Source organism: Sparus aurata, chromosome 7 (genome assembly GCF_900880675.1).
Source record: "Sparus aurata chromosome 7, fSpaAur1.1, whole genome shotgun sequence".
NCBI lineage: Eukaryota > Metazoa > Chordata > Actinopteri > Spariformes > Sparidae > Sparus > Sparus aurata.
This window is the reverse complement of record NC_044193.1, coordinates 31,150,005-31,165,574: the sequence shown is the minus strand read 5'-3', so window position 1 is coordinate 31,165,574 and position 15,570 is coordinate 31,150,005. Positions and strand designations below refer to the sequence as shown.

Genomic DNA, 15,570 nt, shown 5'->3' with positions numbered 1-15,570 from the left:
TAATGTTATGGCAGTAAAACCAGTTGAATCTGCACTATATCACATTCACTAAGATGAGACTTTTTGTTTTTGGAGCATACTGTACCTTTCAGCAAGTAAATGTTTTGCAGTCCATTGAAAGTTCCATTTTCTGGCCTCCAAGCCTTCCAGGTGCAAGACTCTTAATCTTTACAAAAAACTTGACTGTAAAAAAGATGTCTCTTTGGCAAGTATATACAGAATTGCAGCCTAATTTTGAATAATGCCATTATACATTTTATGACACTTTTTTACTTCACAATATAAATATTCCATTCTCTAGCCTACTGCAAATGTCACTTAAAATACTGTACATCCTCCTGCTCTGCTAGTGTGTGTGATGTCAGACAACTTCTTCATGAAATCAGGGTGGGTGGCCCTGCCCTGAGGTTTACAACTTGGAATGGTTTTCCATTGTACTTTCTCTTGTTGGAATTAGGAAACCTTTGCGCTCCATGTTGTCTGTCCCAATTTCATGTCTTGATGGTGCGCTGACCACAAAGAACATCATGTGTTGCCTTTTTAAATTATCAGACATTTCCCTCAGTAGTTTGAAAAGGCCAAAAAACAGCTAAAGAAAGTTGATATTGAACTTGGACTTAGCATATCGACTTAAAGTGCTTTGTCGGTGTCATGTTCACAGCTTGCTTCTGCTGCCCACCAATGCAGGGGAAAAAAAGGTTATGGATCAGTCATTGCACTTAAAAACAAACGGGGGAATTCAGAACGCATGAACTCTGACAAATGGTAATAAAAAATCACGGTGACAGTCGGCCCTCTGGACCAGACTTCAGTGAACTTCCCCCAGAAAATGTCCTCTGTCCCTGTGATTTACAGAGTCAGACAGCATATGTGTTTACTGATGGCGAAAAACTTATAACTTTGTCACTTTCCAAGATGTTTGGTAGGTCAGGGTCTTAATAACAACACATCATAACGGCATCCATATGATAAACTATCCGCGGGTTTAGATTACCAGGAGGACACCTGGGAAACACCTTGAAAACCGACATCGTCGTCATGGCGTGTACCATCACGCCTCTTTAGGCTGTGTGAATAATACAGCGATTTGCCTTTTAAGGCAGAGATGCTTCACTCTGTGTGAACAGCCGAAGGTGGAGAATTGGCAAACTGCCGCTGCGGCGATGATGTGGCATCTCTGTGTGAAAGGGGTGGCTGTTACTGTGAGGTTGTTCACTTGCTCCACATCTGTGTGTTTGGGTGGATGGTGCATCAAGTGCCATCCACACAAATACAGGACCCAAGATTTTCCAGCAGAACATTGCTTTGTACTGTACAGTCAGTGGTTGTAATGTTTTTGGCTGATTGTTGTAAGTCTTATTATTTCATGTAGAATTACTTATTGAAAACATTCAAATAGATAAACACTTGGTGGTTAAAATTTGTTTGGTCAAATTCAGACACTAGGGGCCAAGGTGACATCAAAAAACTGGCGGTGTCAAAGCTCAAACTGCCTTAGTCTTGTCCAGAAGCTGCACTTGAACACATCACAAAGACTGCAGGGGTCCGTTTCACAAAGCAGGTTCAACAAACTGAGTTGATCTACTCTGAGATGGGAAACTCTGAGTTTTCAGTTCCAGAACAGCTGATTTGAGTTAGTTTGATCAACTCCGAGTAGTTTAACCTGGAGTTAAGCACGTGCGCCACAAGTATAAAAAGACGGCATCAATGGAGCCGAGTGACCATGGCAACGGTGAAGAGGAGGGCTACGTTTTTCACCCCACTGAAATTGGAAATATTAATGCGCTCATACGGTGAGTTTGAGCACGTTTTTAGAAGGAAGTGTAACACCGCTGCAGCAGCAAAAGAGAGGGAGACGGCGTGGGAGAACATTGGTGCTCAGGTCAACGCGTAAGTTTAAATGTAGTCCTTTGCAATCACAATAATATTACAGGGGGAAACTTGAGTGGTAGCCTATTAATTTATTTAATTTAGGTGCAATCCCGCGGGGGAGAAGCGCACTTGGCTGCAGTTTAAGAGGAAATATAAAAACATTAGACCTCGGAATAATCTCATGGGGGTACCTCATTTTGATAATATTTACTTTACAATGTAAAACATGAAGTGGCTGTTTGACTGTACAGTTGTTTTATCCCCAACATAATGCTGTTTTCACACATATAAATGTCTTTCATCTATATCATGTTCTGTTAAATAATTAAGCCTATTTAAACTAACACAGACTTCTACTCAGCCAACAGAAAGAAAGCAGATGCCCGTAAAACGGGTCGTGGCCCAGCACCACCACCTCTAACGGAGGCAGAGGAGCTGAAAATGATAAAGATGGTAGTAGCCGTTTCAGGGCGAGGCACACTTTTCTGACCGCTCTGCATACAGTTGCCTTGCTCAAGTGTTCTGCATCTCCGACGTTGTATAAAAAACTCCCATTTGCAAAAAAACGCAGCGCAACACACAATATCTGCTGGGATGTGAGAGCATGACTTCGGTTGATAATGTTGGAAATGTAAGGACGGATTAGGTTGTGTATGTATATGATGGACTGTGACGTGAAACGGTACCGCTCAAAAAGATAACTGTCTGGAAATGCAAGAACATCTATGCGCGGTCTGATAATCATCTCCCGACGAATATTTAATTCTCTGCGCAGTAGGCTAATGCTACACCTTCATCCACGGGATCATTATCAAAAGGACATGCCATGTGAAAATAGTCGCCACCTAATATAACTTCTAATGTAGGCCTACTGACTGATTTTTGCAATGATCAATGAGAACTATACTACGCCAAAATTCGCCTGCTGACTGAATGAATAAGGAAATCAAATACCGTGTGTGGCTGAAAGAGGGCGGAGACAGAGAAACTCGAGGTTTGTTTAGAAAAACCTGGCCCCGACCAGGTTGGGTTCAGAGAGTATGTTACTATGGTAACTGACCGAGAGCTTAAGTTACCTCTCTCTGTGAAACAGGCTAGAGTTACCCCTCTTTCTCTGGTTTGAGTTACCTCCCTTTGTGAAACGGAAAACTCAGTTTCCCTCATTTCAGGGTTAACAGACTCAGAGTTTTCACTAAACCTGCTTTGTGAAACGGACCCCAGGTCTTGTGACGTGTCTGGGCCTTCAGGGCCAACAGACAGTATAGAGGCTGTTTGCGACTGTGGCCCTTTTGCGGTGTCTCCTGCAGCACTAGTAGTCAACCCGTATTGGAGGTTGTTTTGCCTGACTGAGCAGGTAAAATCCGTGGGGCAGCCCATTATTGACACGTTGTGGTGGTGGTTGTATAGAAGGGTATTGTCTCTCTCTGTTGGAAGGGTTCGTACGGCTGCTTGAAATCCGTGAAAGTGCTTGAATTTCAATGTTGTGTTTTCAAGGTCTGAAAAGTGCTTGGATTTTAGTTTAAGTGCTTGACATTATATCTCTATGCCTTTCACAAAATTAAGATAGACTGGATAGTTTGCGTATTACAAGGACAAATAAAATCGGTAAGAAAACCGTATCTGGAGACGTTTTTTTTTTCCTGGGCTCTGCTGAGCCTCTCTGCGACCTGCCAGTCTGTGTGAACCCGCCCCGCCCCCTTCGTAGAGAAACAGCAGGATATGACAGAATGCAGGGAGACTGCTGTTTTAACGAGCATTGGCTTGAAAATTGTAAGTACAAACAATGGTTAAAACGAGGACCAAATCAAAGAGTGGCGTCATGCAAGGTCTGCAAAAAGATTTGCAGATGTGTGCAATGGGAGAGTCTGCGCTCTCCAGTCACATGACATGTACGTTCAGACTTTTTGAGTAACTTATGCCAACGCTGCACAACGCTGTTTATGCTAACCGCTAACGTTAGCTAAACCATAACATGCTTAAGGATAATTAACACACCATTAATCACGTTACGTGACCTCGTTAATTTAGTGCCTGACTGTGTATGCAGTCTGTGGCCTGTGTGTGTATCGTCACACATGCAGTCTGGTAGCAATAGAAGGATGGCTGAGGAGAAGGTCGAATTTGATGCAATTTGGACTGATGACACGATCAATATGAATAACGTTAAGCGAACAGCGCTCTGTGCAGCACAAAGCATCTCTCCTGCTGTTGACAGGCTGTCGGCAGAGGAGTCACTCACACTGGTTAACACCAGAGCTGAAAGTGCCAGAGTCAGAAACTGACTGTTCAGTTTGTCTCTGTAACGTATATACGTATATTACCAGTAAATATTCAAGCATGTTTTTTTTCCAAGAGAAGGGGGATATAATCTGAGGGGGGAACTGAATCTAAAACATCTGTATGCACGCTCAACTTTAAAAACCTTTTGCATTTCAATATGTGGAGTGAAACTGTGGAACAGACTAGCGGAGGAGCTCAGACAATATGGAGGACCAAACCTGACATAAGTATAAATAAATAAATAAATGCATAAATAAATACATAAATAAATACATAAATAAATAAATGCTGAAATAAATGTATAAATAAATAAATGCATAAATAAATACATGCATAAATAAATGCTGAAATAAATGTATAAATAAATAAAAGTATAAATAAAAGAATAAATGCTTTTTATTTATACATTTCTGTTCACCTACATTTATTTATTTCTGTATTTCTGTTCACCTACATTTATTTATTTCTGTATTTCTGTTCACCTACATATATTTATTTCTGTATTTCTGTGTCCATATGTAAATGAGGAGGTAGGAGGTCCTAACCTCAGTCAAGAGCATGATTGGTTACAGGAGTGTGCTCGATGAGGGTCTACTACTTCTGCCTTACTAGCAGCGCTGATTCCTGTACACTGTAGAGGAATGTTGCTGGCTACCAGCAAGCCCGCTCAGCTAACTGTTAGCTGCAGTTGTTGACATTTGTTCATGTAGCTCTGGTTTAGTTATGAATTTGACTGGCGTTCATTTTAACTTGCGAGGGTCCCAGGTGTGCTGGTGGTGTGGTTTGAGAATCCCGTCTGGAGAGAGAGGTGTCCGCTAACCAGGAAAAACATTCTGCTCATCGCTCCAAGTCATGTATATGTATATTCTAGACAAGCGCTACAGAGCACAAATCGTCCCAAAGTGCATGTTGTCGGTCTCATATCTTTGTCGTGAATGTCTGTACTCTCAAATAACTCATGGGTGGAACAGGCTGAGGCATTTGTTCACGCCGAGCGGCTCGAGAGCGGCGTGGAGACCCCTTTTAGCTCTTATGTTAGCTGCTCGCTGTAGCGCAGCGTCCAGGATACCTTGTGACACCGGTTACCATCGGGTATTTTTCATTCCGCACTGTTCAAATGGTCGCTTAAAGCCATCGTTCCGAGCCGCATACATCGTTATTAAGCTGAAGCTAAGTCGGTGTGAAAACTGTACACTGTCATACAGCCTGCTGGTCAAACAGTCTGCAGAGTACGTTGACATCCAGCCCGAGCTCAGCGTGTGGTCAATCAGCTGTGGCAAATCGTGAGACGTCCAGATCAACCTGTGATACAAACACCAGTAGAGTCAATGGTTCATAGGAAAGCCCAGACATGTATCTCACTCTCGGTGGTAACATGTATCAACAGTTAACCTGGACGCTACGCTCTTAGCGCTACAGCGAGCAGCTAAAAGCTAACTAGCAGCTAACTGCTAACAGCGGTGTCCACGCCGCTCTCGAGCCGCTCGGCGTGAACAAATGCTTAATACTGTTCCACACATGAGTTGTTTAGGAGTACAGAGATTCACGACAAAGATATGAGACCGACAACATGCACTTTTGGACGATTTGTGCTCTGTAGCGCTCGTCTAGCAGTGGTTTGCAAGTCGCAGCCCCGGCTTCTCCGTGTGGATAGAAGTGTTCAAGCCACGTCAAAACGAATACACGTATACATGACTTGGAGCGATGAGCAGAATGTTTTTCCTGGTTAGCGGACATGGCTCTCCAGACAGGATTCTCAAACCACACCACCAGCACATCTGGGACCCTCGCAAGTTAAAATGAACGCCAGTTAACCTGTCACACTGGTCGAGGCCATTAAGCTAACTGGAGCTGTTTCACAACGTTACAGAGAGCGAGGCTTGAGATCAGGAATCGTTTGCTTTTGTCTGGCTCTCCGATTTGACCAATCATGCTCTTGACTGAGGTTAGGACCTCCTACCTCCTCATTTACATATGGACACAGAAATGCAGAAATAAATGTATGTGGGTGAACAGAAATACAGAAATAAATAAATGTAGGTGAACAGAAATGTATAAATAAATAAAAAGCATTTATTCTTTTATTTATACTTTTATTTATTTATACATTTATTTCAGCATTTATTTATTTATTCATTTATTTATGCATGTATTTATTTATGCATTTATTTATTTATACATTTATTTCAGCATTTATTTATTTATTTATGTATTTATTTATGCATTTATTTATTTATTTATACTTATGCCAGGTGTGGTCCTCCATAAGACAATGTCCAACCATGAGCAAATTCAAACAGCGGTACAAACAGATGGTATTTACAAGGTACAGGGCAGAAGAGGGGTATGACAAACACTAGGGTTCTCACATTTTGCCATACTTGTCATTTATTTTATTTTTACACAAGCGGTTATTGTGTTGTTTGTTGGTGATTGTTTTTGTTGAGAGTATTAAAAAAAAAAAAAAAACAGGATACACAGGAAGTAAGATAACCTATAGTACTAAGTGGAGAAGAGGTAGGAATTAATAAGCTAATGCTTCTTCCTACTCCTTTTCAAACATACAAAGGGTTTTAATGACTAGTGCTTCAAGTGTAATATATTTTTCACATGTTTGAAATAAAGCATTCATTCATTCATTCAACGTCACACCAGGCACTGACATCTGTCAGAGCTTTAAGTGTTAAAAGGGAATGTTCACTTTTCTCCACTTCTCATTACTTCTAATAAAGTAAGATTAGATGGCAAGCCAAGATTTCTGACAGATAGGTGACACATTTTGACACTGTTGGGCAAGTTACTCCAAACACGTAATGCATTATTTATTACTTGTTACTGTCAGGTCAGTAACTTTATTACATTCAAATATTACTGTATTTGAATTGTAATGCATTACACTACTATTGCATTAATTTTGCGCTGCTTTCACCAAAATTCACAACCACTACCACTGAAAACAGCAGTTTTTGAAAGGGCTGGCCACGCTGAACATGAATTGCAGTGTTAAAATTGAAACATTTGGGGTGCAGTACCTGTTTCAGTTCCATGAGAAGATTTACATTTAAAAATCAATATGTGTCACAACTTTTTGTATGTCAACACCATGGTCTCTTTTAATATAAAGGAAAGTTGATTGAACCATACATTTTCTAAAAGCTTATGTCCTCTAGATGTGATCAAACATGCATGATGCATGGACATGTCCCACCTTCCTCTATATATCACGGACAGTGCATATTCTTATAATGCATCTACATTGTATTTAAAGTTTTTGAAACACACACATTGATTTTCAATGTAACCTAAATCTGTTCATGGGGCAGAAAGTGGTCGTACATCCCAAAATGTTCGATGTTAACTCTCAAATTCGGTATGGGCAGACCTTTCAAAAACAGCTGGTTGTGTGTGTGTGTGTTTGAGGGGGAGCCTACATTGTAAGGCCCTTTAGCTAATGTTTATTGTGTTTAGAAGAAGTTTTTGTATGTTTTATCTGGATACAGACTGACGTGAAACAGATTGACATTATGTTGCTATATTTATATTATAGTCAGTAGCCCAGCAGCACTAACCTGTTGAGGCAATGATAACTTACCTTGTCGTTGCTGGCCTGGACGGGGATCTTGCTCACAATTTTTATAAAAGATGGAGAATCCACTGTTGAAAGTGGCAGCATATTTTCGACAACATACTCTGCCACCAGTCTCCTCACTTCTTGAGGTTCAAGCATCGCAGAACGGTAGAATGTTGTTTTTGCTGTTTAGTTTTTTCTCCACTCTCATCCTCAGTTTGTTTTCTTTTGGTCACTAGCTTAATGTTAGTGTGGCACCGCTCTAGATGTTTCGTTAAATCACTTGTGCTATTTCGCGAGGTAGAGAGATCTTTTGGTTTTGCCCACAAAGTGCACTTAACTATAATGTTCTTCACATCCTTCCCGTCATCTTCTCCTCGATCAATAGTTCTCTAGCACTAACAGGAAGTTGTTGGCGAATTTGTATAAAAACAACTAGGGCTGTCAAACGATTAATTTTTTTTAATTGCATTTTGTCCATAGTTAACTCGCGATTAATCGCAAATCGCTTTTCAGTCTACCCTGTTTTTCACGAACGCCAACTCCGCTTCTTCTTCTTCTGATTCCCTTTCTTATTCTTCTGCCACCCTCTGGATCAAGACTACAGGTGCCACTGACGGCCGTAAATCAAACAATGCTAAATCAAAGTTTCTTTTTTTTTAATACTGAGCGTTAAAAAAATTAACGGCGTTAAAAGGATGTTGCGTTAACTTTGACAGCCCTAAAAACAACACACCACTTAATTTCGGGTTTAAAATGCATTATAATGCGTGTTACTGAGATTTGTACTGAGTAAAATATTACCTTTTTTTTTTGTAATGCTTTACATTACTGCGCTACAGAAAAAAGTAATGCATTACAGTAATTGCATTACTTTTGTAACACGCTACTCCAAACACTGCATTTTGAAACATAAAAATTTATGTCAAAAAAGGAAATTACAGGGTGCTCTCAGGTCCCTCACTCGGTGCGAGTGTTCCTGAAGAACGCCAAGTGGCTTCCCTTTTTTTGGATAAAACCTTGTGTTCTCCTTTAATTTCTAAACTTTGTATTATGCTGCGAACATCTAAAATTATGTTTCATAATAGCACAATGTACATAATTGTGATAAAAAGTGAAGAAAAAAAATAAACATGAGTGTGTATATTCCTGTAGATATGTATTTTGCCCCAGCAATAAGGTGCTGGAAAATTTTGAAAATGACCCCTAAAAGTGCTTGAAAAGTGCTTGAATTTGACCTTGAAAAATGTGTACAAACCCGTTGTTGGGCGTCAGCCTTTGTATTTGCAGTGTGTTTTAGTGCAGCTTCTGGACAAGACCCAGGCAGGTGCAACAGTCAGCCTTCATCACCTCTAGTTATAGTTTTTCTCAGTCGCTTTGGAACATTTCTTGATCAGAATTGAAATTCTCAAAACTACTTGTCCAATCTTCACATCATTGTGTCACTTGTGCACATCAAAAAAGCAGTTTCTCATTTCTTTGAAAAAGTAGCAAATGCTTTGGTACATCCATGCAAATGATTATGGACAATTGTCTGCAGTTTACTACATTATCAATTGCTTATGTCATGTTGATAAAAATGTATTATAATGGGTCTCAGTTGAATAGTCCTCTCCCCCCCCACAACATTTAGGCATTAGTTCATCGCATAAGTCTTTACATGCAAAATGGTTAAACAAGTTGTCATATGTCAATTATATTTCTATACATTTCCATTACACTTTTTTTCTTAGTCTGTCCTGAATTGGTAAATTGCTCCCAGGTGAATCATGACTTTCTCTAACAAAAGGAAATGTATGAAGCATTAGATCAACCAATGATCAACCAGATTTCTGAAATGGCTCAAAGGTGCATCTCATGAAACATCAACTGGCAGACACACAATCTGCCAGTTGATGGTTCATGAGATGCACCTTTGAGCTATTTCAGAAATCTGGTTGATCTAATGCTTCACACATAGCCAGAGCACAACAGTGTTACAATGGAAGGACAAGGAATTGGACAGGGTCAACAGCCAGAGAGAAGACAAAGAGGAGTGAGACTGCGTGGCGGAGGAAGAGCTAGTAGGCAAAACGGAGGAAGAGGCTGAGGACACATGCGCGTTCCTGATGACATAAGAGCCCATTCGTAGACCGTGTTCTCGATCATGGGCTAACAATGACCAAGGCTGGTCCGAAGGGTGCAGCCAAATGTTGGGAGAACAGCTGTGTTGTTCAATCATTCAGACTTTTTGTTGACGGAACAGGTATGTAATCTTTACAATAGACACTGTACTGTAATACTGTATACTTTCTGTAATGCTTCATACAATATTACAGTATTCCACTTGCATTTTACAATATACAGTAAGTATACTTTATATAGAGACGTTTTATCTTACTCAATTTTGTGTTTTGCATTACTATATTTTTTCCACATAGGACAGCAAGACAACTTCACAGGGGTGGCAGAGGGCCCCTTTTCACACCTGAACAGGAGGAGGCTATTTGCACCATGGTTGTAGAAAACAATGCCATAAGACTAAGGGAGATAAAGGAGTGCCATTATAGAGGACAACAACATCTTTGAAACCATCAGCATCTTAACCATTGACAGGGTGCTGAAAAGACACCAAACAAAAAATGATGCAGCTGTACACTGTTCCATTTGAAAGAAATGGTGAAAGAGTAAAGGAGCTGCACTACTAGTGTGCACAGGTAAAACATGCAGTAACTGTACCTCACAGTACACAGTACAACATGGTATAGTGATATACAGTACAGTAAGTGTGACCTTTACACATTTGCTATGGCTGTAGAAAAGAAGATGCAATATGTGCTGTATACATTTCATGTAACTGTATCTTGTCCAAAAGAAAAGTGCATGTAATTAATAAAACTCCTTTTGGACTCGTAATGGAACTGGAAGCAAGTGAACCACCACACCTTCATCTACATGGGTGAGGTTGACTTCACCCTAATGAAACGTAGAAGGCATGGTCAAAATATCATCGGCCACAGAGCTACAGTTGATGCACCAGGCCGACGGGCCGGGAACATAACCATGGGTGCTGCTATCTCTGAGAATAGTGTGCTAATACATATTTCCATTATTGGGCCACACGATAGATAGATAGATAGATAGATAGATAGATAGATAGATAGATAGATAGATTGACTTTAATGATCCCAGACTGGGAAATTATATATCTTGTCACCTTTTTGCAGATACACATCACAGGGATCTCATCCCTGAACGAGGGAGGGGTCAGATTGGAGATGACTTGCCAAATTACGCGATCGTTTGGGACAATGTCAGTTTCCACCGCTCCAACATCATCAGGCAATTGTATGCGACCCACAACATGATGCTGATGGAGTTCCTCTCATCCTACTCCCCATTCTTTAACCCCATTGAGGAATTTTTCTCAGCATGTTGAAAGTATATGATCACCAGCCACATATACTGATGACCCTTCTGGCTGCCATGGATGCAGCATGTGATGACATCACAGCAGATGCCTGCAGAGGCTGGATAAGACACTCTTAAGATTCTTTCCCTGCTGCAACGCAAGAGAAGATATTCGTTGTGATATGGATGAGAATTTATGGCCCAACAGACAGGAAGGTCAGGAGGTGTAGGAAGACTGCACTGTAATTCCTACAGCCCTGCATGTACAGTATTCCCTAAGGAGATTGTCCTATGTTCACATTTCTTCTTTTGTCTTTTTTTTCTTTGTGCTATGCAGTGCCGTCTTTTCCTTTCTGTATCGCAATGACATGATCTGTCAACAAATTACAGTAAAAGCATAAATGTGAATCTTGTCCAGTCTCTTGCAATCAGTCTCCCACATACGCTAAGGTGTAGGGCGGGCAATTAATCGAATTTTGATCGCGATTTCGATTTTGGCTTCTCACGATCATGAAAACACTGTAATCGAAGAAAAACGATTAACGTGCCGCCGCGCGTCGTGTATGCAAATTACTGCGCTGTAAATGCACAGTGAACGCACCTGTGTCGCCTGCAGCTGCAGCAGTGAGTGTGTGGATCAATTGTGGAACGAGCGATTGATAACATGGCAGAAAAGCAGCCTGAGCCTTTAGTTGAAAAGAAAGGTAGGACAACTTTGGTAATTTGGAGACATTTTGGCTTCAAATCGTCGGACGTGGAGCAGAAGGAGATTGTTTGCAAAGTCTGTAACACCATCGTGTCTGCACCCCAGGGCAACACGACAAATTTATTTAACCATAAAGTGGTCTATGACAAAGTACTGAAGGAGCAAAAGACCAAAAAAGTGCAAGAGCGTCAACTTCAGCCGAAGCCACTGCCACCGCAACACAGTCCGTCATTGACGACATTGACGATTGACTTTTTTACTTGTTACTTATCTATTTGGTTGTTTTTCTAAAAGTTATATATTTAAAGTTGAGTTTTGGTGGCTCAATAAATACTTTTTTTAAAAGCAGTGAATAATCGTGTTTATTAATCGTGATTTCAATATCAATCAAAATAATCGTGATTTCAATATCAATCAAAATAATCGTGGTTATTATTTTTAGCATAATCGCCCAGCCCTACTACGGTGTAACTCAAAATTTAAAATAATTGTCATCAGAACTTTAGCCATAGTTAACATCAGAACACCCCTCCAGAGTACACTGTTATATTGACAACATGACTAAGCAATTTGACTGTCTTATCCGTACACAATGACACAAGGACTTGTCATTCTGATGGCACTAACATGTTCATTGACACAGATACTTACTTTTGAGAGATGAACTAAGGATTTTGAAGAGATTGGCTTTTGCAGGTAATCCATGGTGTTTTGCTATTTGTACAAAATGTTTTGAGAAATGCACTTACTGTTTTGCAAATGTCGAGGATGATTCGCCAAATTAACCAAGGTGACTGAGAAAAACTAACAGTTTGCTCTGTTGTGAACTTTTGGATGAGAAGCAGAGCCTAAATGGAACTCCTCTTTTTTCTGTTTCTATTCAAACTTTTTGCAGGTTGGACAGTCTGAATTCAGGTCTGAATTTCAATCGTGAATTTTACATTGACTTTTGACCTGACTTGATTTTTTATTTTTTTTTTTAATAAATTATTATTATTATTTTTTTGACTGAACAATTTTTAAATGCTGTTTGGATTTCTTGTTGAAGGACTCGGGTCGGATTTTGGCTGACAGTCTGAAGGATGTGACTTCATACACATTCTTGTGTATCTTGTGCCAGTGCTGCTTCCACTCTGCTAACAGAGTGCAACAGTAGCTAACAGTACTTTAGACATGGAGTCCACTAACATTAATAAGTGATAGGCATTCAGCACAACACATAAGTTATTCTTTAAGTATTAAGCGGTATTAACTTTTCACAAAGAGGCATTCAATCACCTATAAGAATTATTTATGGCCAGTTATTGTTTCCACACCTGAGAGGTTTATTTCTAATAAATAATGGAGATCATTACTTTGACCCTGATGACATGTCAGGGTGACTGTAGTTTAATCACAGTTCAGACACACTTCCGTTTGGTTCACTATTTTATTCAAGTTGTGTTCATATCACAGGGATGGTTTTTAGAAGTAAGAAATGACACACATTTATGAACTCAGCTAATCAACATCAGTGAGTGCAGAACAAAAGCAAACTTTGGTGCTAATATGAAATCCCACATAAAGAAGTTAATATCGCAAATGTTAAAAAGAAAAATATGTCGTGTGGATTTGATCAAATATAGAAAAAAATAAATAAGAGGTGTTACAGGCTTTGGAGTGTCTTAGTTCAAGATGGTATGGGGAAATAACTGCTTTGGATAGAAAAAAGAATGTTAGTCAGATTCAACAATTAAGATTTTCACAAGACATTTGAAAAAAAAATATTAAGCTGGACTTGTGACTTCCTGAGATAAGTCCATCTCAAGGCACAGCAGGATCAACTGGATGACTGATCCCCACCACACAGACTCCAGACCAAACAGTGGCATCAAAGCTGCTCTGTACAGTAAGTTATGATGACATGTTAACTGATCATCTGTTCCTCCCGCAGCGCGCACCCCCTCTCTCTCTGAAATTAAAGGTGCACTATGTAGCTTTGGGGGAAGAAATTTTTATGAGAAGAGAAAGATCTTCATTGACTGAATTCTGCCTAAACAAACAAATAATCGAACTTTCTTTGTTTTCATGGCTGAATAAACAAACTGACCTTAAAGGACAACACAGTTCTACAGTTTTACTCTGTTTATATGTGGCGGACCCTGCCACTACAGTGTTCTGAGACCTTATTTTCCTCTGAGAACAGCTTGTTTATTCAGTTATGGCAAAAAATATATTTGTGTTATTTCTTTCTTAATACTGTAATTCTGATTTTCAACTTCTTCTCCGAAATTGCATAGTGGTCCTTTAATGTCTCCATGAAAAACAACTCAAAGCACAATATAGAATTTATTCAAAACTGAGATGCCAATATGTGTTTTCAAATATTTTTGGACACTCCTTCAGAACAAAGTGCCTCAAAATGATGTAATACTCACTGCTACAATGAAAACACTAGTTATGCTCAAATTAAAGTTATACCCATTATGCTTAGTAGGTTTTAAAGAACAGCTACAGTTGACCGAGGATACATGCAGGCTGCTGATCACACTTTTTCTACTTAAAAAGATGTCATGTGAGAGGGTTTGAATGGAGTGTCACTTTTAGCCCAGTTCTCCACTAATGGAGGATTTGTTTTTATTTTCATTATATCATAGAACACTGCTAATAAAGAACAAACTGTACAGAGTTCTTTAAACAATGAAGGTAACACATCATTAAAACTAAAGTAATTAATAGTGAAATGGTCTGGTATTTGGTCTGAACTAGCAGGTGATGTCAGCCATCTTTGGGTGTTCAGGGATCCACGAAGGACACTGCTATGTACCGGACACCAGCGGTGGTCGGCAGGCCCTCATGGTAGTGAGTGAGGCGGCCCGGGTGCATGAGGGCCCAGCCTTTGCGAGGGGCCTTGATGGAGCAGTCGTAGCGGAGGAACCTGCATCCGCCACCCTGTATTCACAACAGAACAGGTATGAATTTAATCCCTGTTGAAATCATGTGTTTGAAACATCTTTAAATCCATGAATGGATATATTTTTCAGGCAAAATTAGTTTTCAAAAACATCCCTGTTTCACTACAGGATCTGGACAGAATGTTACGTAGATTATTAGCGTATCTGCTTGTTTCCTCTGCTCTCTATGTGCTGTTGTGTCGAGCAGTATTTACACCAGTACACAAGTACAGAGCAAACTCCATATCGCACTTTGTGCTATTTTATGTGTGAAAGATGCTATATAAATAAAATATTTGAAAGACCACGACAGCTGAATGAGTGTCCAGGAAAAAGCAAGTAAGTGGACCAAAAGTCAAGATCATTTTATCAAACTACTATTTCCATGTACAGGATAGGTTTACCCAAAAATAGAACCATCATTATCTAGTTGGTTGAAGTTTCCACAAAAACAGCATTGCCAAATTCTCCAACACACCTGAAGTAGATGGGGACAAACTAAAAACACAGAATGGCTTCATTCAGCTGGTCCTGTTCCTCATGAAGCCCAGAGATACCAAATTAATTCAAAAAAGACGTTTTAAACCTGTAGTGACAAAATCACTGTAGGTACTAGGGTAAAGGCTTCAGTCACCCACTTTTCAATAAAGTCTGAAGTGGGTGCACGAGCTCAACCACACACCAAGGGTTTAATTCAGCTGTTTAGTAGAATGTTTCTTTACTGTGGAACTCCAGAAATGTTTTGTGGACAACAAAAACTTAACCGACTCTATCTATTTATTTCTTAAGATTTCTTTAGGCATAGACACCTTTATTTAGAC

At 39.8% G+C, this 15,570-nt stretch overlaps 1 protein-coding gene and 1 long non-coding RNA gene across 3 annotated transcripts in view; one reads left to right on the top strand and one right to left on the bottom strand.

The window, feature by feature from the left end:
* Positions 1–8,887: 8,887 nt before the first annotated feature.
* LOC115584528 (uncharacterized) lies at positions 8,888–11,523 on the top strand. Its single transcript, XR_003984550.1, has 2 exons — positions 8,888–9,965; positions 10,141–11,523. It is a non-coding gene; the product is annotated as an uncharacterized LOC115584528 (long non-coding RNA).
* A 1,708-nt stretch (positions 11,524–13,231) lies between these two features.
* plod1a (procollagen-lysine, 2-oxoglutarate 5-dioxygenase 1a) overlaps positions 13,232–15,570 on the bottom strand; it is a 40,650-nt gene continuing 38,311 nt past the window's right edge. For both annotated transcript variants that reach the window (XM_030423239.1, XM_030423238.1), the window contains exon 19: positions 13,232–14,747. In XM_030423239.1, coding sequence (XP_030279099.1) covers positions 14,592–14,747 — 156 coding nt within the window. In that variant the 3' untranslated portion in view covers positions 13,232–14,591. The remainder of the gene's footprint in view (positions 14,748–15,570) is intronic.